At 47.7% G+C, this 25,909-nt stretch overlaps 1 protein-coding gene across 1 annotated transcript in view; it reads left to right on the top strand.

Annotated features, from left to right (window-relative positions):
- Nucleotides 1–25,909, top strand: part of SLC22A4 (solute carrier family 22 member 4) — an 84,774-nt gene that overhangs the window by 46,117 nt on the left and 12,748 nt on the right. Inside the window, exons 4-8 of the mRNA XM_075900352.1 lie at nt 2,920–3,091; nt 14,532–14,658; nt 18,121–18,221; nt 19,805–20,019; nt 20,983–21,165. Of these exons, the coding sequence (XP_075756467.1) occupies nt 2,920–3,091; nt 14,532–14,658; nt 18,121–18,221; nt 19,805–20,019; nt 20,983–21,165 (798 nt within the window). The remainder of the gene's footprint in view (nt 1–2,919; nt 3,092–14,531; nt 14,659–18,120; nt 18,222–19,804; nt 20,020–20,982; nt 21,166–25,909) is intronic.

The raw sequence follows: 25,909 nt of genomic DNA, 5'->3' as shown, positions 1-25,909 counted from the left end.
GAGAAAAATAGTGGTACAGGTTGAATCTCTGTGGTCTGGGATTCTCTATTTCAGCAACATCTGTGGTCTGGCAGAACCATGGATGAAGATGGACCAGAGAACCCCAGCCACAGAGGTTGTCAGCAGCTGGTAGCTCAGCCAGGCAGACAGCCTGGAGGACCAGTGTCCTGGTGGCAGGAAGCCCAGCCAGTGGCCAGCATCCAGAGCAGAGCCAGTCAGGGAGTCCCGCCAACTGAGAACATAGCTCCAATGACCGGGGGGACAGTGCCTCTGCATGCTGGCCAGGGATGCAGAGCCCTTGTGCACCAGCCAGGGACAGAGTACCTGCTGGCTGGGGCATGGATCCACAGCAGGCTGTGAGCAGGGAAGCCTGCTGCAGCCCAGGCCATGGAGGTGCCACCAACTAGGAACAGGGACATGGAGCCTGTGCCGGCTGAGAGTGCAGAGCTGCTGCCAGCCAGGGACAGGAAGACCCTGTGGCTGGAGGAGTAGCACCGCTACCAGCTGAGGGCAGGGAGTCTCACAGACTGGAGTGGGGCAGGATCCAGGACTGGAGTGGAGCAGCGTGCTGGCTGGGCTGGTGGCCAGGAGGGGAGCCCTGGAAGAGCCGGAGGCTTGACTTCCCCTGGTCCTGCAAACTTCCTCCTTTGGGCCGACTCAGGTCCCGAGGGTGCCAGACCAGGGAAGTCCAATGAGTACTGAGCTAGTATATGTGCCTCGAAGAGTAGGATTCAAGTTTAATTCATGTAATTTTAAGGACCTAGGAAAGTGCAAAAGGTTTGAAAACGGTAACAGAAATGATCAGTTGCTTGTGGGGACCTCCAGACCAAATGAGACTGGAAGGCTAGAGATACTTATATTAGAGAAGTATGGAAGGAACATACACATATTGGCCAAGACTTTCAGATATGAGTGTCTGAAGTTACAGTTTGAAGCACTTATTTAGACACCCAAGCAAGTGGCACTCAACAAATTCCATGGGCGTTAATGAGAAATATTAGACACTTTGGCATTTTAAATATCAGACCAATAAAGGCCTCAAATGTCCCTGTTTATCCTTTCCCAGTGCAGAGGGCCCTCAGAATTGATTGTAAGAGAAGACTGCTTTGTGCAGTCAGTGGACCTGTGGAATGTGCCACTGCGGGGAAGAACAGATGCAAAGAATCAGCAATATTTCAAAAATCAGTTGTGTGTCCATATGTTTAACAGCATCTGTGATTTTGTGGCTGAAATGTAAATTCTTGGGTCACTCAGCTCTCGTGATTCAGCGTAATAACTGATTGGAGTGAGAGAGATTTGCTGTCCTCAACTTCAAGGTGATATTCTACAGCACTAACTGCAACTTAGGGAGAATCTGCCTCCTCCAGAACATCTGCCATTGACTGCTGTTGAAAACGGGACACTGGACATATACCTAATAGGGCAATTCTTTAATCCTGGTGTATTCAGAGATTGCTATGTTTCAATATAAACCTCCACAGCATAGCCTTTATTTTTTGTTCCCAAATTACTTAAAAATTGCTGGGAGAAATTAACCAGAAGACTTGATTAAAAGGATACTGCCAGCTGCTTTTTCTCTTAACATCCCCAGTGTTTGCGATGGCAGCATACTCTTTTAGGCCAGTTCAACACCGATGGAGAAAATCAAAGCAAGAGACGCAACTGTGTACGTAAACTGCGTAGCTGGAGTCGATGTACCTTGCACCGATTTTTTTTTTTCTTTTTTTTTTTTTTTTTTTCTGGGAGGTGCCCTCAGCATTCGGTTTAGCGTGTCTTTACTAGACTCGAAAAATCAAACCCCGGAGGATTAACTGCAAAAGCATCCAACCTGCTTCAAGTGGAGAGGTGGCCTTAAGAATTTAAGTCTCTTCCTACTTTTGTCCTGTCTGTTAATCATGTCCTGATGCTAGCAGTGCAGGAATTCAGAAGGGTGGTAAAACAAAGCTCTGAAAAAAGGGGACCATTTATTTTGTTGGCGTTGCAATATCATCACAGACGTGGTCATGAGGAATGTGTTTAGTGTGAAAATAGCTTTGTATTACTTGTGATCTGCTTCTGCAGAACCAGCAGAGGGCACTAAGCCCTGGTCTACACTAGGGAGTTATTTCAAAATAACCCCATCCCCCTTCTTTCGAAATAACAAGTGCCGCATCCACACTATCAAGCCCATTATTTTGAAATAACGGGCTGGTTATTTAGAAATCTGTACTTCTGCTTTGCTTGGGGAATAAGCTTCTTTCAAATAGTTACTTTGGAGTTATTTCATAGAATACTAGGACTGGAAGGGACCTCGAGAGGTCATCGAGTCCAGTCCCCTGCCCTCATGGCAGGACCAAATACTGTCTAGACCATCCCTGATAGACATTTATCTAACCTACTCTTAAATATCTCCAGAGATGGAGATTCCTCAACCAACCTCCCTGGGAAATGTATTCCAGTGTTTTACTACCCTGACAGTTAGGAACTTTTTCCTAATGTCCAACCTAAAGCTCTCTTGCTGCAGTTTAATTTCAAATTTAGTTATTTTGAAATAATTTCCTAGTGTAGACATACCCTTAAAGAAGTGGTTTCCACAGAAATGGTGGGTGCCCTTTTAATTACTCAGTAATGGTGTGGCAACTTTGAAATCTCAAATACAGTTAAAATCTGGAAGATTGTCCCCTCTTCCTCTTATCTTCCTCCCCCCCCCCCCCCCCCCCCCGATTATCCTCATGCTAAAGAGAAATACAATAGTAGATATTTTACATTAGTCTTATTTTGGGCCACAACTCCTTGACCATGTCCCTTTAGTGTTATAAGGGAAATGACTCTGTTCGGAAGATTGTTTGAGCTGCTTTTTGTAATTGTGATAAAATATTTAGACGTGGTTTTACAAAAAAAGAATTAAAATGCTAATTCAAACTCCCTTGTTTTGAACAGGCACAGAAATTCTTGGCAAATCAGTTCGTATTATATTCTCTACATTAGGAGTTTGCATATTTTTTGCAATTGGCTACATGTTGCTGCCACTGTTTGCTTACTTCATCAGAGACTGGCGGATGCTGCTCCTGGCTCTTACTGTTCCTGGGGTATTCTGCATTCCATTGTGGTGGTGAGTTTAATTGTATTGCAAGGCGTTCAGCTTCAGAAAGTCCCACGTGTAGCTGATAGCCTTTGGTATGAATTGTGAAATAACCATTGTGGGTTATAATTGCTGTGGATTCTTTTTCTCTTCACATTTTGGTATTGTGCTTGCCGAGTGAAGGGATTTGCCTTGAAGATAAAACATTTTCAGCCAGCTTTAAGATAAGCTATCTGTGTCCTGGGCCCTGCTGACATTGCTTGAGTCCGTCTTATGCTGACTTTCCAGGGATGTTTGGAAATTCTTTCCAGACTATCGTACTCTTAACATCAAACTCGATTACCTTTTTTTGTTATCTCCTTTTATTGGTACTGGATGCATTGTACTATACAGTACAAACTTTTCCTTCCAATTTTCCTTCCTTCCTTTTTTGTAGAAGCCTATTTTCTATGTGAATACCATTGGAATGCAGCAAGACGTTCTTTATTGAAATGCTACCCAGATAATTTGCTTTTGCTACACACAATATTTATGTAAAAGAGCTGGATAAGGGCAGGGGAGATGTTTTAAACTATCTGTGATATTATGGCTGTAAGGCTGTAATGAGCATCTTGTATTCCTGCTTGGCCTTCTGGCTCAGATCATATGTTGTTTAGCTTAATATCCAGTGCATCTTCCTTTGGAGGGATTTGACCCTGTGTTTGAAGGAAAAGAAGCTCTATAGTTTAATGGATCTTTTTGCTGTTTAATTACTCTGGTCTTTCATAACTCACTTGTAGTCTCACCACCTTGGCACGATGTTGAGTCATTAAAAACAAAGGAAGAGTAGTGGGGTAGGGAAGCCAGAAACTCGATGTTTGGCCCAGCAGGCTCACTGGAGTCCAGGGTTCTAGCTTAGACAGATTTAGCAACTTGTTCCATATTTATGGCTACTGGGTTCCAGTAGCTTGGGTTCCAGTACTTGTTCCAAATATAGGGCTTTGCATAGTGCACCCTTGTCAAGCATGTTGCAGTATTGGGGCCTCAACAGAAGTCATTTTCTTTAATATGATCATCTTAGTGAATCATTACATCTTGGGTCCCGTGTCTCAGGTGCATCCAATTCCTTAGTAGAGAGAGATGTGAAAGGCATATGGGGAGTGAGAAAAAAGGTCTCAGCTCTACCATTCAGACTAGTATTCGATTGTTCTTTCTGTTTTATTTCCCCTGCAAAGTTTGGTCACAGTTTGGGGGATTTCAGGGAGCAAGGCGTTTGTTCCTCTAACATGGCCTTGGAAACAAATCAAAAGCCAACAAACTGGGATGAACCCAGTAGACCATAACAGATCCTTTGTCAGAAGTTCCGAAAGCTAATCTTACTTGCTGTCTAGATGGTATCTGCACCAAATACCACATAACTCTTCCAGGACCAGCTGTGTGGATTGAGAGGCTGTAACAGTTCACAGCTCCTGTGTCATTGTTATGTAACCCTTCAGTATGTTACTTTTGGAATGTGAAGTCAGCCATGTGGCATGAAACCACTCTGGCAAACCAGGCATCTCTGCTAATCCGTGCAGCATTCACAAATTCAGAGCAGTCTCCCCGATTAGTTCATCCTAAAAACGACATTTCAGAATCCCTTTATGCCTTTTCCTTGCAAAGATTCTTCACTACTGAAGGCCAGGTCTAACCTGGACCCGGAAGATGAGGTTAAGTTACGCAACTTCAGCTGTGTATTTTATGTAGTTGGAATCATTTTACCTTAAGCTGAGCTTGGCACCATCTTCACAGAGGGAGGCCAATGGGAGCAAATACTTCCATTGGCTTCCCTTATTCCTCGTGACTGTGAGGAGTACCAGCGCCGACCGGAGCCACTCTCGGCATTTGATTTAGCAGGTCTTAACTAGCCCCCCAATAACTCGAATGCCAGAAGATCAATCTCAGTGCAGCAAGTGAAGACGTAGCCAAAGTAAAACCAATGCATGCTGCTGGGATAAAATAGTTTTCTTGAAACCAGTCCTGTACAGTAAATAACTTTCCAACCATCACCTCCTCAAAAACAAACGAAGTCTTGACTTGCCTAGCAGAAAGGCTGAAGTGGAATTTTAGTCTAAAGGGAAATGTCAAATGTACAGTTATAAAACTGGTATTTCCACCTTCTCCTAAGTTCCCATGCCAGCTGAGTGAAAGGAGTTCTGATGAGCTTATCCAAGTCCTTGCATAGGTGGGTTATAAGTATGGTGACCATACGCCCCTTTTTTCCAGGATAGTCCTGGATTTAAGGGTTCTGTCCCGGTGTCCTGATAAAGGAGGCGCAAATGTCCTGGAAAACCCATTGGGATCCAGCTACAAATGGCACCTCCATTTCCCCCCCACCCCTCAGGGACACCTTCAGACACCCAGCACTAGCGCGGTGCAGCAGCAACATCCTGCCTCCATCCAGCATGTAAGTGGCTCCCTTGGTGCTTTGCACGGGCACCTAGAGCTGCTGCCGGTGGTGCACAGTGTCCGGAGCGACAAGTTCCCCTGTGGCACGCGCTGCCATCTAGCATGTCCCCTGACCCCCTCCCCCGTGGCTCTTCCCTCCTGCTGCAGGACCACCAGCCCAGCCACGCCACCTCCTCCATCCACAGATAGCTGCCGCTGCTGGAGGGGGAGGGGGATAAACCTGGCAAGCCGCTTCTGGGAGTGGCTGCCAGAGTCCCAGCAGAGACCACGCAGAGCCCGGCTGGAGTGCTGCAGAGCGGGTTACGTTTGGGCTCTGCCAGTGCATTCTCTGCACGGCCCTTTCTCCCCCTGCCCCTTCCCACCCCGCTGGGGAAGCAGCAGTGCACGGACCCGCTTGCTCTGCCGTGCTCTGCATGCTGGGTCTGGGGGCAGTGGAGGCTCCTTCCCCCCCGTGCTCCTGCTAATGGGAACCACAGCTGATGCAGGGACTGCAGTAAAATTAGCACCACATGGCCCAGCAAGTGGTCCTGCCTCGGAAGCCACTGGGGGGGCTGCGGGGACTTCTGGGGCCCAACCACAGAGTCCAGCCCCGCAAACTGGAAGGGAGAAGGTGGGGGAGGAGCTCAGAGAGAACTAGGGGAAAGGAGGGTGAGAGGAGGGGGTTTGTGCTGAGGGGAGGGGGCAGGGCAGGAGAAGAAAGGGGAAGGCACCAAGGGACAGCATGGAGGAGACAAATGCCAGGGGGCCAAGTGGAGACAATGAGGAAAAGGGCAGGAGGGGGAGGTGTCAGTGGGAGGGGGGAGGGGACAGGGTGATGCTGGGAGAGGAGAGAAGGGCATTGGGAGCAAGAGGGGGAGAGGCGGTTCTGGGAGAAGGATTGAAAGGAGGGGTGGTCATGAGGAAGGCCGGGATAGAGCAAGTCCTGTGTGAGGGCACAGAAGGGCATGAGGGGAACTGGGACAGAGGGTGGTGAGGGGGGTGGGCATCAGGGAAAAAGAGGGCAAGGGGAGCAGGGGCAGTGAGGGGAGGGAAGGGGAAGGCACCAGGAGAGTGCAGGGGTAAGGGAAGGTGCAGGTGCCAGGGGATTCTGGGGGTGAAGCAGAAAGACAGATACCTGCAGGGGAGAGATCAGAACCAGAGGAGAGAGGTGAGGGAGGTGTTAGGAGAGGAGATGAGGAGGGGTAGCTCACAGGATCAGAATGGGGCTACTGGAGGAGTGGGCACGGGGAGGAGAGAAGAGCTGGTGCAGGGAAGCAGGTCCCAGGAGGGCTGAGAGGAGTGAGAAGGGTAGGAGTGAGGACAGCAGAGGAGAGGGGTTGGGAGACGGCAGGCACCAGGGGAGCTGATGGAGCAAGGGGAGGAGACATGGCAGCAGAGGGGAAAGGTAGAGGTTTATAAGATATTTATTAATAACTTGGGTGCCACAGTGGCACATCCAAACAAGCCACATGAACTCAATACTGGTTCACAACACACAATTAATTCTGCTCATGGGAGGAAACTCTTAGAGGGAACACTTCCCCCAGCCCTCCCCCCCCCCCCCCCCCCCCGAGTTAATGTCACACACATTGGGTTAATGCAGTTGCAGGATAGTTGCATGAGGGGGATTTGGTGGGAGGATGGTGGGAAAAGTTCTTAGAGGGGATCACACAACACCTTTTACTTCTGGTCATGTGTCCATCTTGACCCTGAGGGTATGTCTACACTACAGAGTTAGTTCGAACTAGCTTAGTTCGAACTAGCTTAGTTCGAACTAGCTTAGTTCGAATTAGCTTAGTTCGAATTAACTAATTCAAACTAACGCGTCTAGAACTAAAAACTAGTTCGAATTAGCGTTTTGCTAATTCGAACTAGCATGTCCACATTGAGTGGACCCTGAACCGGGCTTAAGGATGGCCGGAAGCAGTGCCGGCAGGGCATCAGAGGAGGACTTAGAGCGTGGAGATGCTCTCTCAGGCTAGCCGAGGGCTGCACTTAAAGGGACCCGACCCCCACCCCGGACAGACAGTTCTAAGGGGTGCCCCGCTTGAAAACCAGTCCTGGCTTGGAGTGCCCGAAGTACCCACACTGGGCACATCACAGCACTCGGCCATCAGACCGGCTGCACTTGTCGCAGGCTGCCATCTGGGGAGAGGGGGCAATCGGGGGGCTGCAGGAGAGCTTCCACCCCCAGAAGCCCACAGAGCCAGCCCAGTCCTCCCCATCGGGGGCTCGTACCCCATTCCTCCCTCACCTCCTTCCACTTACCCTTCCCTAGCCCCCCTTCCTGATGTACAAAATAAAGATAACTTTTCTTCCAACATTGACTCTGTCTTTATTGAACAAAACTGGGGGAGACTGGGAAAAGGAGGTGGGAGAGGGGAAGAGAAAGGCTGGGAGAGGGGAGGGCAACTAACATGATCAGGGGTTGGGAACAGGTCCCAGATGAAGAGAGGCTACAGAGACTGGGACTGTTCAGCTTAGAAAAGAGGCGACGGAGGGGGGACAGGATAGAGATCTCTAAAAGCAGGGGTTGGGTGGAGAGGGTGCATTCAGAAAAGTTCTTCATGAGTTCCCATAAAGAAGGACTAGAGGATACCAAAGGAAAGGAATGGGTAGCAGGCTTCAAACTAGTAAGAGAAAGTTGTTTTTGACAAAGCAAATGGTTAACCTGCGGAACTCCTTGCTGCAGGAGGCTGTGAAGGCTACAACTAGAACAGAGTTGAAAGGGAAGTGAGATCAAGTCATGGAGGTTGGGTCAATGGAGTAGTCTTAGCCAGGGGGTAGGAGTGGTGTCCCTGCCCAAAGTTTGTGGAAGGCTGGAGAGGGATGGCACGAGACAAATGGCTTGGTCACTGTCTTCGGTCCATCCCCTCCAGGGTCCCTAGTGTTGGTCGCTGTCGGCAGACAGGCTACTGGGCTAGATGGACCTTTGGTCTGACCCAGTACGGCCATTGTAAGGTCAAGGCTCAGGGTCGGGGGTCACCGTGGACCCCCTTGATTTTCATGCACACCTGTTCCTGGGTGGCCAGGCTGGCAGCTCTCCTGCCCTAGCCAGCCACTTTCCTGTGCCTAGTGCGGAGATCGTGGACGAGGTCCACGATGTCTGCACTAGCCCAGGAAGGTGCCCACCTCTTGCGGTCCCGGGCAAGCTCCCGGGAGCCGCCAGCCTGGTCCCGGGAAGAGAGGGTGGGCTGGGGGACATCGGGTGGGTGGCTCTGTGCCGTGTCAGGTGCAGGGTCTGCTGGCTGGGTGCTGGCAGGCTTGCACCTGGCACGGGCACCATAGCCAGCCCGTGCCCCTTTAAGGAGTGTGGGGCCGGGAGGGGGGCAGATGAGTTTCCCTGGTGTTGGCCAGAGTGGCCACCAGGGAAACCTGGGGAGGGCTAGCCTCCCACTAGTTCGAATTAAGGGGCTACACACCCCTTAATTCGAACTAGTAAATTCGAACTAGGCTTAATCCTCGTAAAATGAGGTTTCCTAGTTCGAACTAAGCGCTCCGCTAGTTGGATTCAAATTCGAACTAGCGGAGCGCTAGTGTAGCGGCTATGAATGTTAGTTCGAACTAACGTCCGTTAGTTTTAACTAACATTGTAGTGTAGACATACCCAGAGAGTGTTACCTCCAGAGGCATGGCTAATGGGGGTCAGGCGATGTGGCTAATGTGTTCCTAATTTTGGTTCAGAAAATATGGTCGCCATAGTTATAAGGCATAGTCTCCAAAACAAAATTTGGTGCCGTGATCAGATGTGTTTGTTTGGCATGCGTTGTGGAAACGGTACAGCAGACGAGAGAGCGCACTAAACAACAAAGTACATACCTTAAATGCATTCAGGCAAACAGAGCCCCAGGAAAAGTTCGCTGGGTCAGTATTGGTCAGCAGCTTGTGCAGGGTGGGATTTACACGAGCACCATGACCTCTTTCAGTTTTATTAGGCTAGTTGAGCAGGAGTCCATGGTTTCTTTGGCTCCACCCTGTTCTTTTTTCTCCCCGCCATTTGGAGTGTCTAGTCCTATCTGGCTTTTAGTGGCTGGAGAAGCCACTGACTTCACTCTGACCTGTCTTCCTGGAGTTTGGAGGTCTCTGACCCCGTGTGCTTTATACCTATCAAAATATTTATACAAATCAAAAGTGGGGAAGAATCTGACAACCCTTTGGAAGAGGTTTCTCCTAGAGCAGTGGAAACCATCACACACATTTTCCCACTGTTGGTACTATGGATCTGTCCCTCTTCTTCCCCACTTTTCTTCTCCTTGCTCCTTTCTCCCTTCCCTTGCTACTAACCCCCTGCACCAGCCTCTTTCCCATTAAATCCCGGCTGGCTGAGCACACCGCCAAGATCAAAGGAGATGGTGTCTGTAGCCAACTTGGAGCTGGCATGTGTTGGAGCTCTGGATCTCCCAGCAAGGGAGTGAGCGTCTGTGAAGACCTAAAGAGCCCCTGTAGCAGGGCCTGCTTTGAAGGTAAGCTTTCTTTTCTTGGCTGTGGCAGTCAGGTGAGCGGAGATGGGCAGGAGACAGCTGTTTCCTGCTTTGCCCAGGAACATGACCGACTAGCCCCAAGCTGGCAGCCAGTGTAGTGAGCAGGGTTGGATGTAGCCTTTTAAGCACTGTACTGATTTTGTGGACTTGATTTTTTTTTTAATTGAAGCAACAGGGGCAGAGGAGCACCATCCACCCACCCACAGCAGCACCTTCTGCCCCACCTTCTGCAGTGCAACCGTAGTCCTAGGGCGGGGTGGAGGCCATGGGGTAGAGGAAGGCCAAAGAATCAACCTGCCCTTCTGTCTCATGGGGGTGGTCCCAGTTCCTTGCTCAGTGTTGCGCCCTGCAAGTGCCATTCAGGTTTGATGCCCTCGGCTTCATTATTTCTGTAGTGCAGATGAATCCATGGACTTGCACTAAAGCCTCTCTTGGTATTGGATCACGGGGTGAGGAGAATATGGTCCTATGGGGACAGGCAGATCCATCACACATCACAGGGTTTGAAGGGAATGCAGGCAAGCCACTAACTGGCTCTAGGTCATTGAGGGAGGTAAGTACCAATAAGCATGCTAATCCATGTACTTTTCCCTGTTTTGCCGGTTGGGAGATGTCAGCAACAGGCTTTGGCAATGACAATTTAACAGATTCTCCCTGCTTTTTGTTTCTCTTTGTATGCAGCTGTCGTAGTAGATTTTGAAAACATAACCCTAATGGATTTCATCTGGCTCACCTTAACTCTGACCATTTCACACTCTGCTTCTTGATGTTTTGTTTTGTCTTTTGGTCTCTCTCCTTTGCTCACCCTCCTCCGTTCTTTTTTAAACTGACCCTAATTTAAACAAACTTTGCCTCACTTCCCCAAAGTACAGTTCTGCACTTCCAGTATGAAAAGCCTCATTTATGAAACATTAAGACCTTAGAAAGAACAATGTCTTTATTGCATCGTTAAGTAAAACAAACCAGACTTATACCTTCCCCAGTGTGAAATACCATACTGCTCGCTGAATTTGGCTGAAAGTGTGCAATAAACATGTTTTCCAGTGCCTGCTTGCTATCAACAGCACTGAGAAGTAGTCAGATATTTGTCCCTCTCAGGAGTAGTATTTTAAATAATGCTTCTAGTTATTGACAGGGCTTGACAAACGGCGGCGAAAGCCACTCGCCAGCCCCACACTGTGCATGCGCAAGACCCACATTGCACTGTGCATGCGCCGCAAATGAATAGGGCGCCCAGCTGAAATCTACTCGCCCCGGGCGAGTAGATTCAATACTTCGTCGAGCCCTGATTATTGAAATGCCTTTACTTCAGTGTGGGGTTGCTTGCTTTTGTTGGTGGAAACAATGGAGGAAAAGTCAGTATTTGAACCAAAAAGTTCCATTGGAAAAAGCTGACTGTTGCTAGAGTATAAATCCCTCTAACGGCTAATATCTAAAACAGATATTAGAAATGATAACGCACAAAAACCTGTGGGATCGGGGTTGGCAACCTTTCAGAAGTGGTGTTCCATGTTTTAACTAATTCGCTTCTATTTATGGGGCTGCATGCTGGCAGGGGCAGGCTAGGTACAGTGACCATATTTTCTGAACTAGCTGCAGCTAGGAAGAACGGTTTAATTTAAATTATTAAACAGATTAAGCATTTTAACTTTTGCATATTAGTTTATCAAGCTTCATTTTAATAAAGTAAAATATGAATTTTATGTCCAACACACAAGGTTTCAATGTTTTCTTTATTTATGGCAGGGGTGGGGAACCTTTTTTTGGGTTCCCACTGACCCACAGAAAAATCATTTGAGGACCACACAAGTGAAACAAAAAAACTCCTCCCAAAACCCCCAACCCTTACTGATGTGGCCCTCAACTGAGACTCCTCACTCCTCTGGTGCTCCAGCCCCATGGGGTGAGGGGAAGGGACAGGGAGGACTGAGATTCAGGGCTTCCTGTAGGCCAGATTTATTTTTCTGGGGTTCTGGAGTTAGTGGGTTTTGTGGATCCCCTTAATCTCTGAGGTAGACACAAAAATGAGGGGTTCAGTGTGCAGGACAGGGCTGCCAGTGAGTGGGATAGAGATGGGGGTGCAGGGTCTGGGTGGGAGGTGGGGTGCAGAAGCAGGCTGGGTGTAGGGTGTTTGGCCAAGGGAAGGGAGCAGGAGCAAAGGAGGGTGCAGAAACAGGCTTGGGGTAGGGTGTCTGGCCAGGAGGGAGGGTACAGGAGGGGGCTTGGGGCAGGGTTTCTGCCCTAGAGGGAGGGTGCAAGAGCAAGGGAGGGTGTCAGAGCAAGCTAGGGGTGTGGGATCTTGGCGGAGGGAGGGGAGTGAGTAATGGGTTTGGGGTTTGGGGTCTGGGCATGGAGGGGGATGCTTACCTGGCTTCATGCCCCTTTGCAGCTGGAAAGCCTCCAGACAGTGCACTGCCATTCCCCAGCGAGGTGGGAAGGGAGAGGGAGCAACCCCCACCCCACGAAGTGGCGATCCTGGCTCAGTGGGAGGGGTGTGAAGAAACCCTGACCTTCCCCACCAGACCCACCTCGCTACTGGTCCCTCAGCAGGGTGGAGAGGGGCAGGGGGAGAGAGCAGGAGCACACAGCGCACCTGCTAAGCCCGAGAGCGCCCCACCCCACAGTGCCCTAGCCAGGTTCCGCATGGCCCCTGCCGGGGCTGAAGCAACAGCTCCAAGGCACGGAGGTCCGGGAGTGGCTCTGCTGGATTTACTTTGGACCTGCCTGGTTCCCCCGGCAGTGGTTGCTGTACCAACAAGCGGACTGGAGGAGGAGGAGGTGCCGTGGTCTGACCAGGGGCCCCATGCACCAGAGGCAGCCCTGCAGAGAGGGAGGAGAGTGCGCGGTGGTGTGGCAGTGGGTGGCAGAGTGGTCGGAAAAGCTCCAATGGAGCTGCCTACATGCTCTGCAGGGGCAGAGGGCGGGCAGAGTCCCGTGTGGTCAGCATATAGATCCGGCAGGGAGGCTTGCGTGCCAATGAAAATCTGCTCGCGTGCCATTTGTGACATGTGTGCCATAGGTTGCCGACCCCTATTGTAGGGGAACATTTTAACCTGCCTCGGCACTCAGTTATGGATTTAAAAGTCGCCGCTCTTCTACAAAGCAATTTCACAAGCCAACTAGACAGTGTGGAATTGACCTTCATGTGCAAATTTGACACTTTCCCTTCGCCTGAACTAAGCCTTGAACTGGATGACGTATTACAAAACCAGCTTTCCTTACATTCAACACCCAATTGACCTCAAAAGCTAAGGATGGGACACTTCCTGCCCCCTCAATTGGACTCATTAGCACAGGCGCCACAATTGACAAGTACTTTTTTTTTCCTCCCTCTCTCTCCTTATTCTGAAGGTTCCCCCCTCTCTTTTTTTCTCCACTCAAACTCACCTCATCTGAGGAAGTGGCTTGTCCCCATGAAAGCTCATTATATTTTATAATTTGTTGTTAGTCTCTAAGGTGCCACAGGAGTTCTCGTTGTTTTGCCTAGTTCTTGTTTGTCTGCATTGAAAATCATCCATGCAGATATCCTGAGTCTCATCCTCCACTGCAGGGTCTGGGACTGGAGAGGTTGCAGGTGGGGGTTGAGGTATATTAGCTGAGGTACGTAAGGGAAGCTAGCACAGTGCCTGCCAGTGGCATTCATTGCTTTTATGAACCAATGCATTTACTTAACTTTTATACAGTGAAATAAGAACTATCCTGTCAAAAGCTCATAAGAGAGAGGCTCCAAAGGGTTTCCAAGTATCCCTTGCTTCTACAGTCTGTGCACTCATAGTCAAGAACTGACCTTTAAAGAAATGCAGTGGTAGGAGAAAAATGTGAATCAACTCTTTGAGAAGGGATCTAGCAGTGGATGTTGCAGGTCAGGAAGGTATCTCGGCAGCCTGATCTGAGAGAGGGAAAATACCACTGACTAAGCTGAGCAAGACAGCAGTTGTTAGTATTGAAGTATTTAGAGATTTAAATAAATGGGGAGGGAGAGGCATGTCCTTCTTGCCTGTGTTTGATATCAATGTACGTTATCATGTTTAGATTTTACCTGTCAGATACAGTCATGGCCACAAGATGGCGCAGATACTCTTCTTTCAGCCTGATCAGATTTGTGTTCTAAAGGTTGTATAAAAAACTCTATGGCAAGTAGCCTTTAAATGTGTCTGCACTGCCCTTTAGCTATATCTGCCACAAGTCTGTGACATCTGTGTGCTGTATACAGCTTTGTAAGAATAACTTGTTTATATGATTTATTATGCTAACAATGAATATTTTTGCTGTTTACTAAGAAACTTCTTTCTCTAATGGAATTTAATGATCCCCTTAAAAAAACAAGAAAACAACTAATTTCAGAAACAATTATAGCAAGAGAGTCCCGCAAGTACTTCAACATGGGAGATCAGTGATACTAGTCATATGGGTAAAATGACCCACATATTTATCTGTGTGGAGGCTAGGACCCTACCTCAGGAAATCATCTGTCACTGAGATGGGAAAATCCATCCCCAAAGTGTGTTTAATAACGATGTTTAAGTCAGCAGTGGTGATCATTGTGGAAATGTTGATTCAAGTCCTTCTGAAATTTGTTCCAGGCTCATTCCCGAATCTCCCCGATGGCTGATCTCTCAGGGAAGATTTAAAGAGGCAGAAGCTATCATCCGAAAGGCTGCTAAAACAAATGGCATTGTGGCCCCAGCTATGCTGTTTGACTCCAGAGAGGTACATTTTCATTTGTACTTCCTCAACTGGCTGGAGATAGGGGGAAGAGATGAATGATATGATCTTTCTCCCTACAGTTGTGGGATTTTGACCTGCTGCTTGCCAACCTTTATATTACCCTGTTCAGGCAATTCATTTCCATATTATTCTGATAAGTCGAATATATTTTCATATGTCCTGCCCCAACTGTGTGGGGGCTAGGAGAGAGGGGGGCTATATGACCTTTCGAGGTCTCTTCCAGCCCTACAGTTTTGTGGTTTTATCTGCTACTGAGATACTTTGCTATTTCTCTGCTGAGGCAATTCATTTCCATATTATTCTGATAAGTCAGAACACCACACAGTTCCAAGCCCGGGTCCATCTCTAGTTGCCTAGTAAATTGCCCAAGTTCAGTACTTGTTGTGACACAAGGTAATTGGTGATGGCTCATTTGCGTCAGTAAGTTGAGAACACACAACTGGAGTTGATATTTATTTTTGCAGTGAGATCTCTATTTTTCAGCCATGACTTTCTCTGGCTTCTGGTCAGGACAGGCTTATCTCATTGGTGTAATAAAGTGTCAGTCATTAGAATACTGCTGCCTCACTCAGAAAAATGACTCAGGGATAGCTTTGTTAGTCTGTCGCTGAAAAAACTTAAAAAACCAATGGATGGTCCTGCAGCACCTTAGACTAACAAAAACTGTAGATGGTACCACAAGCTTTCGTGGGTACAGCCCACTTCTTCTACATCTACATTTTTTTTTTTGTTAGTGTCTAAGGTGCTGCAAGACCATTCATTGGGGTTTAAGTTTTTTTTCAGAAAAATGAGAAATTGAAATACATTTATCTTCATCTCATTTGGATGCACTATGGACAGCTGATATTCTGTGTAGCTGATCCTGATGGGAGGTTGTATGTAGAGCAGCTGCTTTGGTACCCAGATTTGTAATGTATATGTACACCTACTAGTAGGAGGCACCAAATAAGAAAGCAAGGCTTCATTGATGACCCTGGCAGTCCCTGCACAACCCTAAATGGCACCCTCAAAAGTGCCCTTAAATAATAAACACGTATAGTGTGTGAACAGTCCAGTTGCTCCACTGCTAGGTAGCCCTTTTTCTCTGATTTAGTGCGCTGTTGGCTCTGTGTGTGAGTGTAGGGTTTAAAAAAAAACAGAAAACACATAATAAATAATGATCTGGTAGTAAAAGGATCCCATTTGAATTAGGAAGATTTAGTGCTTTTGTAGGAATGATATCTCTTGGTTAATCCTCTTAGTTATAAGGGGAAAGCCTAGACCCAGAAGCTTGTTGGCATGCAAATGTTGGCTGCAGCACAAAACCACACGTAATACAGTGACTTAGCATTTGAGATCTTGTCTCCCTCTAATGCAAGGGTGGGGAACCTGCAGCTCAAGCCACCGCTTCCCACAGCTCCCATTGGCCGGGAATGTTGAACCATGTCAGATGAGAGCTGCAGGGGCTCTGTGCCTGCGGACACTCAGTAAACAAACCATCTTGCAGCCCACCAGCAGCTAACCCTGATGAAGCACATGTAGCCTGTGGGCTGGAGGTCCCTCACTCTATTGGCTAGCTCCGTGACTACAATAGCCAGCTAGTTACTCCGCTTAATCAGATGGTAAGCACGTAGGTTTTTAGTGACTATGATCCTTGGTTTCACTCCCATACATCTGTATCCTTTACATGAGGCTCTATGTATTGTTTTCATATCAGTAGCCACATTTTAAGCTCCATGAAATCCACAGCCCAGTACAAAACAACATGTTATGACTTGTCTCAAAAAAAAAAAGAAGTTCTTTAATGAACCTGCTGCTTGTCAGCATAAATGACTTAAACATTTAGTTTTTGCAGGGCCGACTTATCCGTTAGGCACAGTGCCGAGAGCCAACGATACTTTTAGGGGCCTACAAAAATGTTTTAATTTCTTTTAAATTCAGAAGAAAAAAAATGAACTTTTAGGGTCGAAGAAAATGTTTTAATTTTTTTCTCACATCTGAAAAAAATGAAACTTTTAGGGCCCACGAAAATCTATTAAATTTTGCCTAAAACAGGAAAAAAAAGGTTGAAGTATTTAAAGTTATATCAAAAATAATTTTTAATATTGATATTATTATGGTGGGAAGGACCCATGAAGGCAAAAGTGCCTAGGGCCCACGAAAGTCATAATGCGGCCCTGAGTGTTTAGTTATGCCGCTTAAGATTTGTTCTCAAAAAGAAAATGTGTTCTGGGGGTAGGAATTTTACCAATTAACGCTGTGAGAGAGAAAAGCACTTCCTTTATTTTATAGCTGTAGATCAGATGCATGTCTGATACTTTAACAAACTTTTTCTGGCTCCAGTTGGAAAGTCTGCTTTTCCTCATTGCCTCATGCCTCTCTGAGTAGCAGTACAGCCACTCTTTTTTTCCCCACACTAATGGCACAAGTCTGATCCTGACGTCAGCCATGACATTTGCTGATGGATGATGCCTGCACAGTGTGTGTTCTACTAAAATAACCGTAAAGCTTATGAGCGGTGCCAGACAGACATTCCTAGAAAGTGAAAACTTCTAGGCAGTCGAACAGGAAGTAGCAACCCAGTTCTCCCAGGCAGTGTGAAGAAACCTTGTCCTCTTGAGCTGAGAGAGTAGCTCTGTTTTACGGCCATTCAGTCCTTGGCTCGCTCCTCACCTGACACTAACTTGCTATCAGTCGTTAGTCTGCTAAGCCCTGCACTGAAATCACAAGATCCTTTCTTCATCCTAGTCCACTAAGCAATACTCGTTTTCGGCCACTACTGACAGAGGCAGGGTATAAGTCTCAGGTGGGAATCCTACCTCCAGGCTCTGAATCCGTTGAGCCCAGCAAAGAGGCCTCTGCTCATGATAGTGTAGCTGGAGAGGGTCTGTTTCCGGCTCCAAATGGTGTCTCAGCTCCTGCTAACATGGGATAGATAGTAAATATCATCACCATAGAAACTGAGTGTAGGACAGAGCTCCAATTTCCCATGTGCTCTTGCAACCAGCTACTGCTCAAGAGGCAGCAGAGTCTGAGTAGTCTTACACTGATCTGTGTATTCTAAATAAAGAGTTCTCAACAGGCAGTATGCGGGAAACCACCCTTGTTACTGAGGCCAGTGCTGGGAGTGCCTTTGTACAGTATGAAGAAGGAAAAGTTAGTGCAAGTCTTTCCCTATCAGATTTTTCTATTTTTTGATGGCTTGCTGACTGATTTTTAGATCAAATTGGTATGTTAGAGGGGCCCTCTGTCACAAGTCAAAGTTACCGCTTGGGGTAGAGAATAATCAAGATTTCTATGAAAGCCTTTTGCAGAATTGGTTGTGTAGCAGTCGATTTGTGTATTTTCTGCCCTTATATTGACAACTTTTGTCCTCCCAAATCTGTGTGTGTGAAGTTTGTCTCCTGGATTAGATTGATCTCTTATCTTGGGTCTAGGGATATTTAGTTTTCCTTTTCCCCTCAGATGCAGGATTTGAAGCTTCAACAGCAGCAGAAGGCCTACATTTTGGACTTGTTCAGAACCCAAAACATTGCAGTTATCACTGTTATGTCACTGTTTTTGTGGTAAGTGGATGTGTGATCCTAAAGCTCACGGACAACAAAACTGTCTGCTTGCGAGACCTGCTGTCGCTTTTTATAATAGCCAGTCTTTCAAACTGGGACCTATTTCAAACCTGGGAATCAGCATAGGGTGTCCAAACACCTGCATTAAGCTGCTTGCATCTGTGTTTAGGGAGGTAGTGGTTTGTACATTTAAGTATGCATGTGAACATGCAAATTTATGCTGTCAGTGTGATGATGAGCATTTATACAGCACCTTGTGCACTAAAAATGCTGCTGTTTAAAAAAAACCTCGTGCAACCTTTTCCCTACAACATCTGTGTGAGGTAAATATTGCTATCTTAGAGGTGTAGCAAAAGCGGTCAAGTGACTTGCTTGGGGCCACATAGCAGTTCTATCGTAAAACAAGAACTGAATCCTAATAGCTGACTGCCAATCTGTGAGCCGTTCTTCTAGATTTCACTGCCTCCCCTCTAGACGACTTGGCTCATTTCCTTTGAATGTCAAATTGAGAAGCCCCAGCCTTTGAAACCTGATCTTCCAGCCATGGGTGGTTGGTGCAGCTGGGGCTGGTGAAAGCAGGCCCCCAACCCCACCTACAGCCCTGCACCCTTTGAGACCTCGCTCCTGACAGGAAGGGAAGAGGCAGGGCAGTGTGCCGAGTGCCCTCTTCCCCTATGGGGAAGGGAAGAGAGACACACTCAGCCTCCCCAGCCAGGAGCATGGGGCGGGTGAGCACTGGGGACACTACAGCCCCCAGAATGTCTACAGCAGGCATTCTGGGGGTGGAATGTGGGCATAACCATACCAGGTGATTTGGGAAGGCGAAGCCTTCCCCTGTCTAGACTACCAGACGCCTTTGCTTCCAGCTCTTTGATGCAGAATCGTAGCATTCAAATGCTGCGGGGGAGCTTTTTATGAGTACGTCAAGCATTTTAATAGAATTTGCTTTAAGGAGACGTTCATTAACGAGAGGATTGTAGATGGTAAACTGTAATGAACTGTGTTTCGGGACTTCCCACTTCACTACACTGTTAATGGCTGCATCCCAGTGAAACACCATGATGAATAATTTCTAGTGTGCCTTTCTTTTAGCCTATTATATATGGAAGGGAGAGTTAAGTTGGGGTTCTGTGGAGAGGATTGTTTGTATATTTTTAGTACAAAAAGAAGCTACAGGGATGAAAGACAGAGACTGTCTACACTATGCAGCTTTTAGCAACATGGCTGTGTCGACACAACCTTGTCGCTAAAAGTCAGTGTGTGCAAACGCTGTTTGTCAACACCTTTGCTGACAAAATACTTCCACCCTCAAGGAGTGTGCTTCTCTTTGTCAAGCACTCCTGCCACAAAGCAGCATTCATGCTTTCACTTGCTGCAGCAAAACTTGACTGTGCATGGGTTGTTTTTTTTAAGCACCCGTGAATGACAAACGTTATGTCAGTCAAGTGAGTGCCGTACCTTAGAAACTATAGCTATCGACATTCTTAAGCCATCCCCTTACTGCCGATGTTTGGTATGGTGCTGTTTCTCAAACCGCATCTTGGATAGTACTGTAGAGACTTATCTTTTTGTGCCTCTTTCAGGATGTTAACATCAGTTGGTTACTTTGGACTGTCACTCAACACTCCCAACTTGCATGGAAATCCTTATGTTAACTGCTTCCTCTCAGCTGTTATTGAAGTTCCAGCTTATGTGATTGCCTGGCTGCTCCTCCGAACCGTGCCTCGGCGGTATTCGATAGCTGGCACCTTGTTCTTAGGAGGAGGGGTTGTTCTCTTCATTCAGTTGGTGCCTACAGGTATGAGCTTCAATTCATGACATAAAAATAAAATATATCTGACAGTGCCATCTAACTGCTGCAGTAAAAAGCTGGAAACCAGAAAGTTCCTGGGTGAAATTTGCATTAAACCTCAATCCTTTGTGGTTTGATTTGATTTTTCAGGTTTTATTCAGACATGCTGAGCGCCTGCAATTCTCACTGAGTTTACTGAGAGCGGTGGGCGCTCAGCACCTCTGAATATCAAACTATTGATTTGTTTATGCGTCGGATGACTAGCTCAGACAATTAGATACAGCTGTCTCCTGTAATGTATCTGAGCTGGGTGCTCTGCTTACAAAAAGCACAGATTCCACTTTCAGTGGAACCTAAGTGCTTTGCTGATTAGAGATGAATTTAAGCATGTGTTTGTGGTTTGTTGAATCAGGGCCATAATGCATTTCAAGCACATGCTCAGATTCGGAACAAGCCAAGTCCTGGAAGTACAGGATAAACTGCCTGCTCTTGTTATGAACTGGACAGTCTAGGGAAGGGGGGATAGATATGATAAGAGAAGACTACAATTTATAGAGCGTGTAGTCAACCTGTGGAACTCCTTGCCAGAGGAGTCTGTGAAGGCTAGGACACTAAAAGTTTAAAGAGAAGCTAGATAATTTCATGGAGGTTAGGTCCATAAAAAGCTATTAGCCAGGGGATAAAATGGTGTCCTTGGCCTCTGTTTGTCAGAGGCTGGAGAGGGATGGCAGAAGACAAATCGCTTGATCATTGTCCTTCGGTCCACCCTCTCTGGGGCACCTGGTGCTGGCCACTGTCGGCAGACAGGATACTGGGCTAGATGGACCTTTGGTCTGACCCAGTACGGTCGTTCTTATGTTCTTATATGTTCTTATGGGAAACTAAGTCTTTGGGAGGTAAAAGCAGTGGAGGTAACAAACATGGGAACTTGATGTAGTTGTATTGATCCTTATTTAATTTTATTTTCAGATCTTCACACCCTGTCTGTCTTCCTGGTGATGCTGGGAAAGTTTGGAATCACATCTGCATTTTCAATGCTGTATGTCTACACTGCTGAGCTCTACCCAACCATAGTAAGAAACATGGCAGTTGGAGCTACTTCCATGTCTTCCAGGGTGGGCAGCATCATCGCTCCTTACTTTGTTTACCTTGGTGAGATGTCTTCAGTCATTTGACTTAACTTTTCTGTGCAGTTTGCTTTTGTGTTTTTAAAAGTTATCCCAAAGAATGGGCGCACACGAGAAAGTCCTGGTGCTCAAGAGATTTTTAAACCCACTTTTCAGATATTGTCATTTCGGTCACTTTCCTCCGTTTTGTTTTATTCCATGTTTATACTGATGCAATAGTGATGAATTGGGCCTTTTAATGTTGTGAGGCTGGACTTGATGACCTCCTGAGGTCTCTTCCAGCCCTAGAGTCTATGATTCTATGCTCTTTCACTGAGGCACGTGCTTTCCAGACAGGAGATGAGAGAAATTCTTAGCCATGCATGGGTAGCACACACTTTAGAGCTAATCTGAAACTTGCCATTATCAATCAACTTTTCCCAAGGGTATTATGGTCCAAATGGGCCTTTGGAAGAGACTTGTATACAGAAATCTTTGGGGTGGCATGGACGAGAGCACAGAGATGAAAAGCAGGCTAATGCGGGTCAAATAATCTCATGAAATCAACATCTTTGAAAGTCTCAGAAGGGTAGTCGTGTTAGTCTGTAACTTTAAAAACGAGTGGTCCTGTGGCACCTTATAAACATTTTTGTTAGTCTCTACATATAGTATCATGAGCGCTTGTAGGCAAAACCCACTTCTTCAGAGGAGACTCAAGCTCATTTCATCTGAAGGGTCTGTCTGTCTGTCTGTCTGTCTAAGGTGTCACAGGACTATAGTACTTATCTTTGAAAGTGATATTTAGAAAATTTGCAGTACTAGTACATTTATCCAGCATTACTCAGATACTTAAGGAGGGGCACAGGGTGGAGAGTGCAGGAGTCAGGGTTTGGGGGTTAGGAAAGGCTCTGGGCAGGGGAGTGTGGGGGGGGGGGGTAGGAGGGGGCAAAGTAAGGAGGCCACCTCCACTACTGCTGTGGATTTGCCAGCGGATGTCACAGATAGCAGAGAAATGGTGACACACCGGAATCTTAGTTTCCATTCCAGGTTCTGTACAGAGATGTGCACTAGTAGGTATTTCCCTAAACTTTAACACTCCTCCCTCCCCCCCCCACCCCCCAACCTGCCCTTTCCCTTCCAACCTGTCCCATTTGGTTTCTTCTCTATTGCTAGCTGAGCGTCCTAGTCTCATTCTTTATCCCCACCCAGTTGCTGTCCCTACTCCTCAAGCTTCTCCCCCCATCCCAGTTTCCTTGCCCACCTTGTCATAGTCTCTCCGTCTGTGCTCATCAGAGCGTCAGCCTCTCCACTCCCCTCCTAGCCAGTCGTCGTCTCCTTGTTCAGTCAGTCCCAGTCCCCATGTGAGGCTTCTGGGGGCATGCAGGGCTGAGTCACCTTTTTGCCACCTTCCTCCAGTGCCTGTGCCATTCCATTGTTAGCTCCCTAAAGCAACCAGCCTGTTAGACCCACGAGCACTCTCCTTTGGGCTACACCAGCCCTGCTTTTGCCCTGCAGGACAGCAGGAGAAACTCCCCTGCCCTCAAGTACTTTCCAAGTGTCCTGTTGTGGAGCCCAGCCCCGATCACTGGACACCCACAGAAATCCCAGATAATCTGGAACAGTGAGTCCCAGGTTACCAGTTTTCCCATAGCTCATGGCTCCTGGATTGCACACAGCACTTGTTCAGTTATAGCAAAACAAAAGATAATTTATTTAAGAAAAAAATAGTGATTTAAACAGAAACAAGTAGTGATGAAAACAAATGGCTCCATATGAAACAAAATCCCCTTGTGCCTAGTTACCTCTCCTAGCTAACAAAGTAGAGTCTCACCCCAAAGTTCAGTCTTTTCAGGATTGGCTAGCTCTGAGGAGGTAGGATCCAGTCTTTCACAAAGCACCACCACTCATTCGATTACCTCCTCAGTGAATGAAAGTGGAGTGTCTTTCTCTACCCTGTGATATACTGAGTCAGTCTTTATTCACAGAGAGGATGCACCTCTCACTGTCCTGCCCTTCCTTGTCGCGGCCAAGTCATTTTCTGTTTAATTTTTTTAAGTTGGTGCAACTGAGCAAGTACCTTCCAAGTAATCATATGCAAACACTTGGAAGGTAATAAAGTGATAGGGAATAGCCAGCATGGGTTTGTGAAGAACAAGTCATGCCAAACTAATCTGATAGCTTTCTTTGATAAGATAACGAGCCTTGTGGATAAGGGAGAAGCGGTGGATGTCATATACCTAGACTTTAGTAAGGCATTTGATACGGTCTCGCATGATATTCTTATTGATAAACTAGGCAAATATAACTTAGATAGGGCCACGATAAGGTGGGTGCATAATTGGCTGGATAACCGTAGTCAGAGAGTTGTTGTTAACGGTTCTAAATCCTGCTGGAAAGGGATAACAAGTGGAGTTCCGCAAGGGTCTGTTTTGGGACCCGTACTGTTCAATATCTTCATCAATGATGTAGATATTGGGATAGAGAGTACGCTTATTAAGTTTGCAGATGATACCAAACTGGGTGGGGTTGCGACTTCTTTGGAGGATAGGGACATAATTCAAAATGACCTTAGCAAGTTAGAGAAATGGTCAGAGGTAAACAGGATGAGGTTTAATAAAGAGAAATGCAAAGTGCTCCACTTAGGAAGGAACAATCAGTTCCATACATACAAGATGGGAAGCGACTGTCTAGGAAGGAGCATGGAGGAAAGGGATCTAGGGGTCATAGTGGACCACAAGTTGAATATGAGTCAACAGTGTGATGCTGTTGCAAAAAAAGCAAATATGATTCTAGGTTGTATCAACAGGTGTGTTGTAAGCAAAACTCGTGAAGTCATTCTGCCGCTCTACTCTGCACTAGTTAGGCCTCAGCTGGAGTACTGAGTCCAGTTCTGGGCGCCACATTTCAAGAAAGATGTGGAGAAATTGGAAAGGGTACAGAGAAGAGCAACAAGAATGATTAAAGGTTTAGAGAACATGACCTATGAAGCCAGGCTTCATGAACTGGGCTTGTTTAGTTTGGAAAAAAGAAGATTAAGGGGGGACATGATAGCGGTTTTCAAATATCTAAAAGGGTGTCACAAGTAGGAAGGCGAAAATTTGTTCCTCTTGGTTTCTGAGGACAGGACAAGGAGTAATGGGCTTAAAGTGCAGCAGGGGAGGTTTAGATTGGACATTAGGAAAAAATTCCTAACTGTCAGGGTGGTCAAATATTGGAATAAATTGCCAAGGGAGGTGGTGGAATCTCTCCCTCTCTGGAGATATTTAAGAACAGGTTAGATAGACATCTGTCAGGGATGGTGTAGACGGAGCATGGTCCTGCCTTGAGGGCGGGGGGCTGGACTCGATGACCTCTCGAGGTCCCTTCCAGTCCTATTATTCTATGATTCTATGAAAACACTACGTAATTCGCTGTCCCGAGAGAGGGGAGAGTTCCCTCCAATTGAATGGGCCAACACCCCTGCACCATTCCCTGGCAACTCACTTCCACTTCAAGACTTTAAGGGTATAATTTTAAATACAGGCAGTCCCCGGGTTACGTACAAGATAGGGACTGTAGGTTTGTTCTTAAGTTGAATCTGTATGTAAGTCGGAACTGACGTCAGCCGCTGCTGAAACTGATCAGTTTCAACCGTGGCTGAATATGGACGCCAGTTCTGACTTACATACAGATTCAACTTAAGAAACCCAAGCGTCCCCAAGTCAGCTGCTACTGAAACTGATCAGCGGCTGATTCCAGGAAGCCTGGGACAGAGCAACTCTGCCTCGGGCTTCCTGTAGTCAGCCGCTGGTCAGTTTCAGCAGCGGCTGACTTGGGGACGCCTGGGGCAGAGCAGCTGGGGTGCTGCTGGGTTGCTCCAGTAGCGCGGCTCCTCGGCGCTACTGGACCAACCCAGCAGCACCCCAGCTGCTCTGCCCCAGGCGTCCTGATTCAGCCGCTGCTGAAACTGACCAGCAGCGGCTGAATCAGGACGCCTGGGGCAGAGCAGCTGGGGTGCTGCCGGGTTGGTCGGTAGGGGCACTGGGGGACCAACCCGGCAGCCCCCAGCTGCTCTATCCCAGGGGTAGGCAAGAAAAGCCTGGTCTGCTGGGTGGGGGGTGGGCACTAGCTGCACCCCCCCAGTAGACCATGGAGACGGGGGTGGCGGGACCGCCCAAGTCCTCCACAGCTTTGCTCCGTCTCCCTGGTCTGCTGACCTGGGAGACGCGGAGCAAAGCCGCAGAGCACGCGGGCAGTGGGACAGTCCAGGCGCGCCGCGGCTGTCTCACTGCTGGCGTGCTCCGAGGCTTTGCTCCCCATCTCCCTGCAGACCAGGGAGACGGGGAGCAGTTTTTCTCGCCCCGGAGGATGGGGGCGGTGGACCGCGGCGCATCTGGGCGTCCCACCGCTCCCGTCCTCCGGGGCAAGAAAAGCCCCATTCGTAACTGCGGATCCGACATAAGTCGGATCCGCGTAACTTGGGGACTGCCTGTATACAGGTTGGGCCTCTCTGGTCCAGCACCCTTGGGAGCTGACCGGTCCCAAATGAGGGGATTTGCTGGACCAGGGGAGGTCTCTCTCCTCCTACACTGTACAAAACTGCTGCCTCCACTCCCACTGGGGCTCAGCTGCCTGGTCACTCCCTGGGCCAGAGCTCTCTAGCTCTCGATGCTATTGGGGTCAGAGCTCCCTGTCCTCCACTGGGGCTGGAGCTTCCTGGCTATCACCAGGGCCAGAGCTGCATGGCCGCTGCCAGCCCCCTCCTACTGCCCAGCTGTTGGACAGATTTCCCCACTGCGTCAACCGGCCTC

This window comes from Pelodiscus sinensis, chromosome 17, assembly GCF_049634645.1.
Source record: "Pelodiscus sinensis isolate JC-2024 chromosome 17, ASM4963464v1, whole genome shotgun sequence".
NCBI classification, from domain to species: domain Eukaryota; kingdom Metazoa; phylum Chordata; order Testudines; family Trionychidae; genus Pelodiscus; species Pelodiscus sinensis.
The sequence above is the reverse complement of the archived record's forward strand: the minus strand, read 5'-3'. Positions and strand labels throughout refer to the sequence as shown.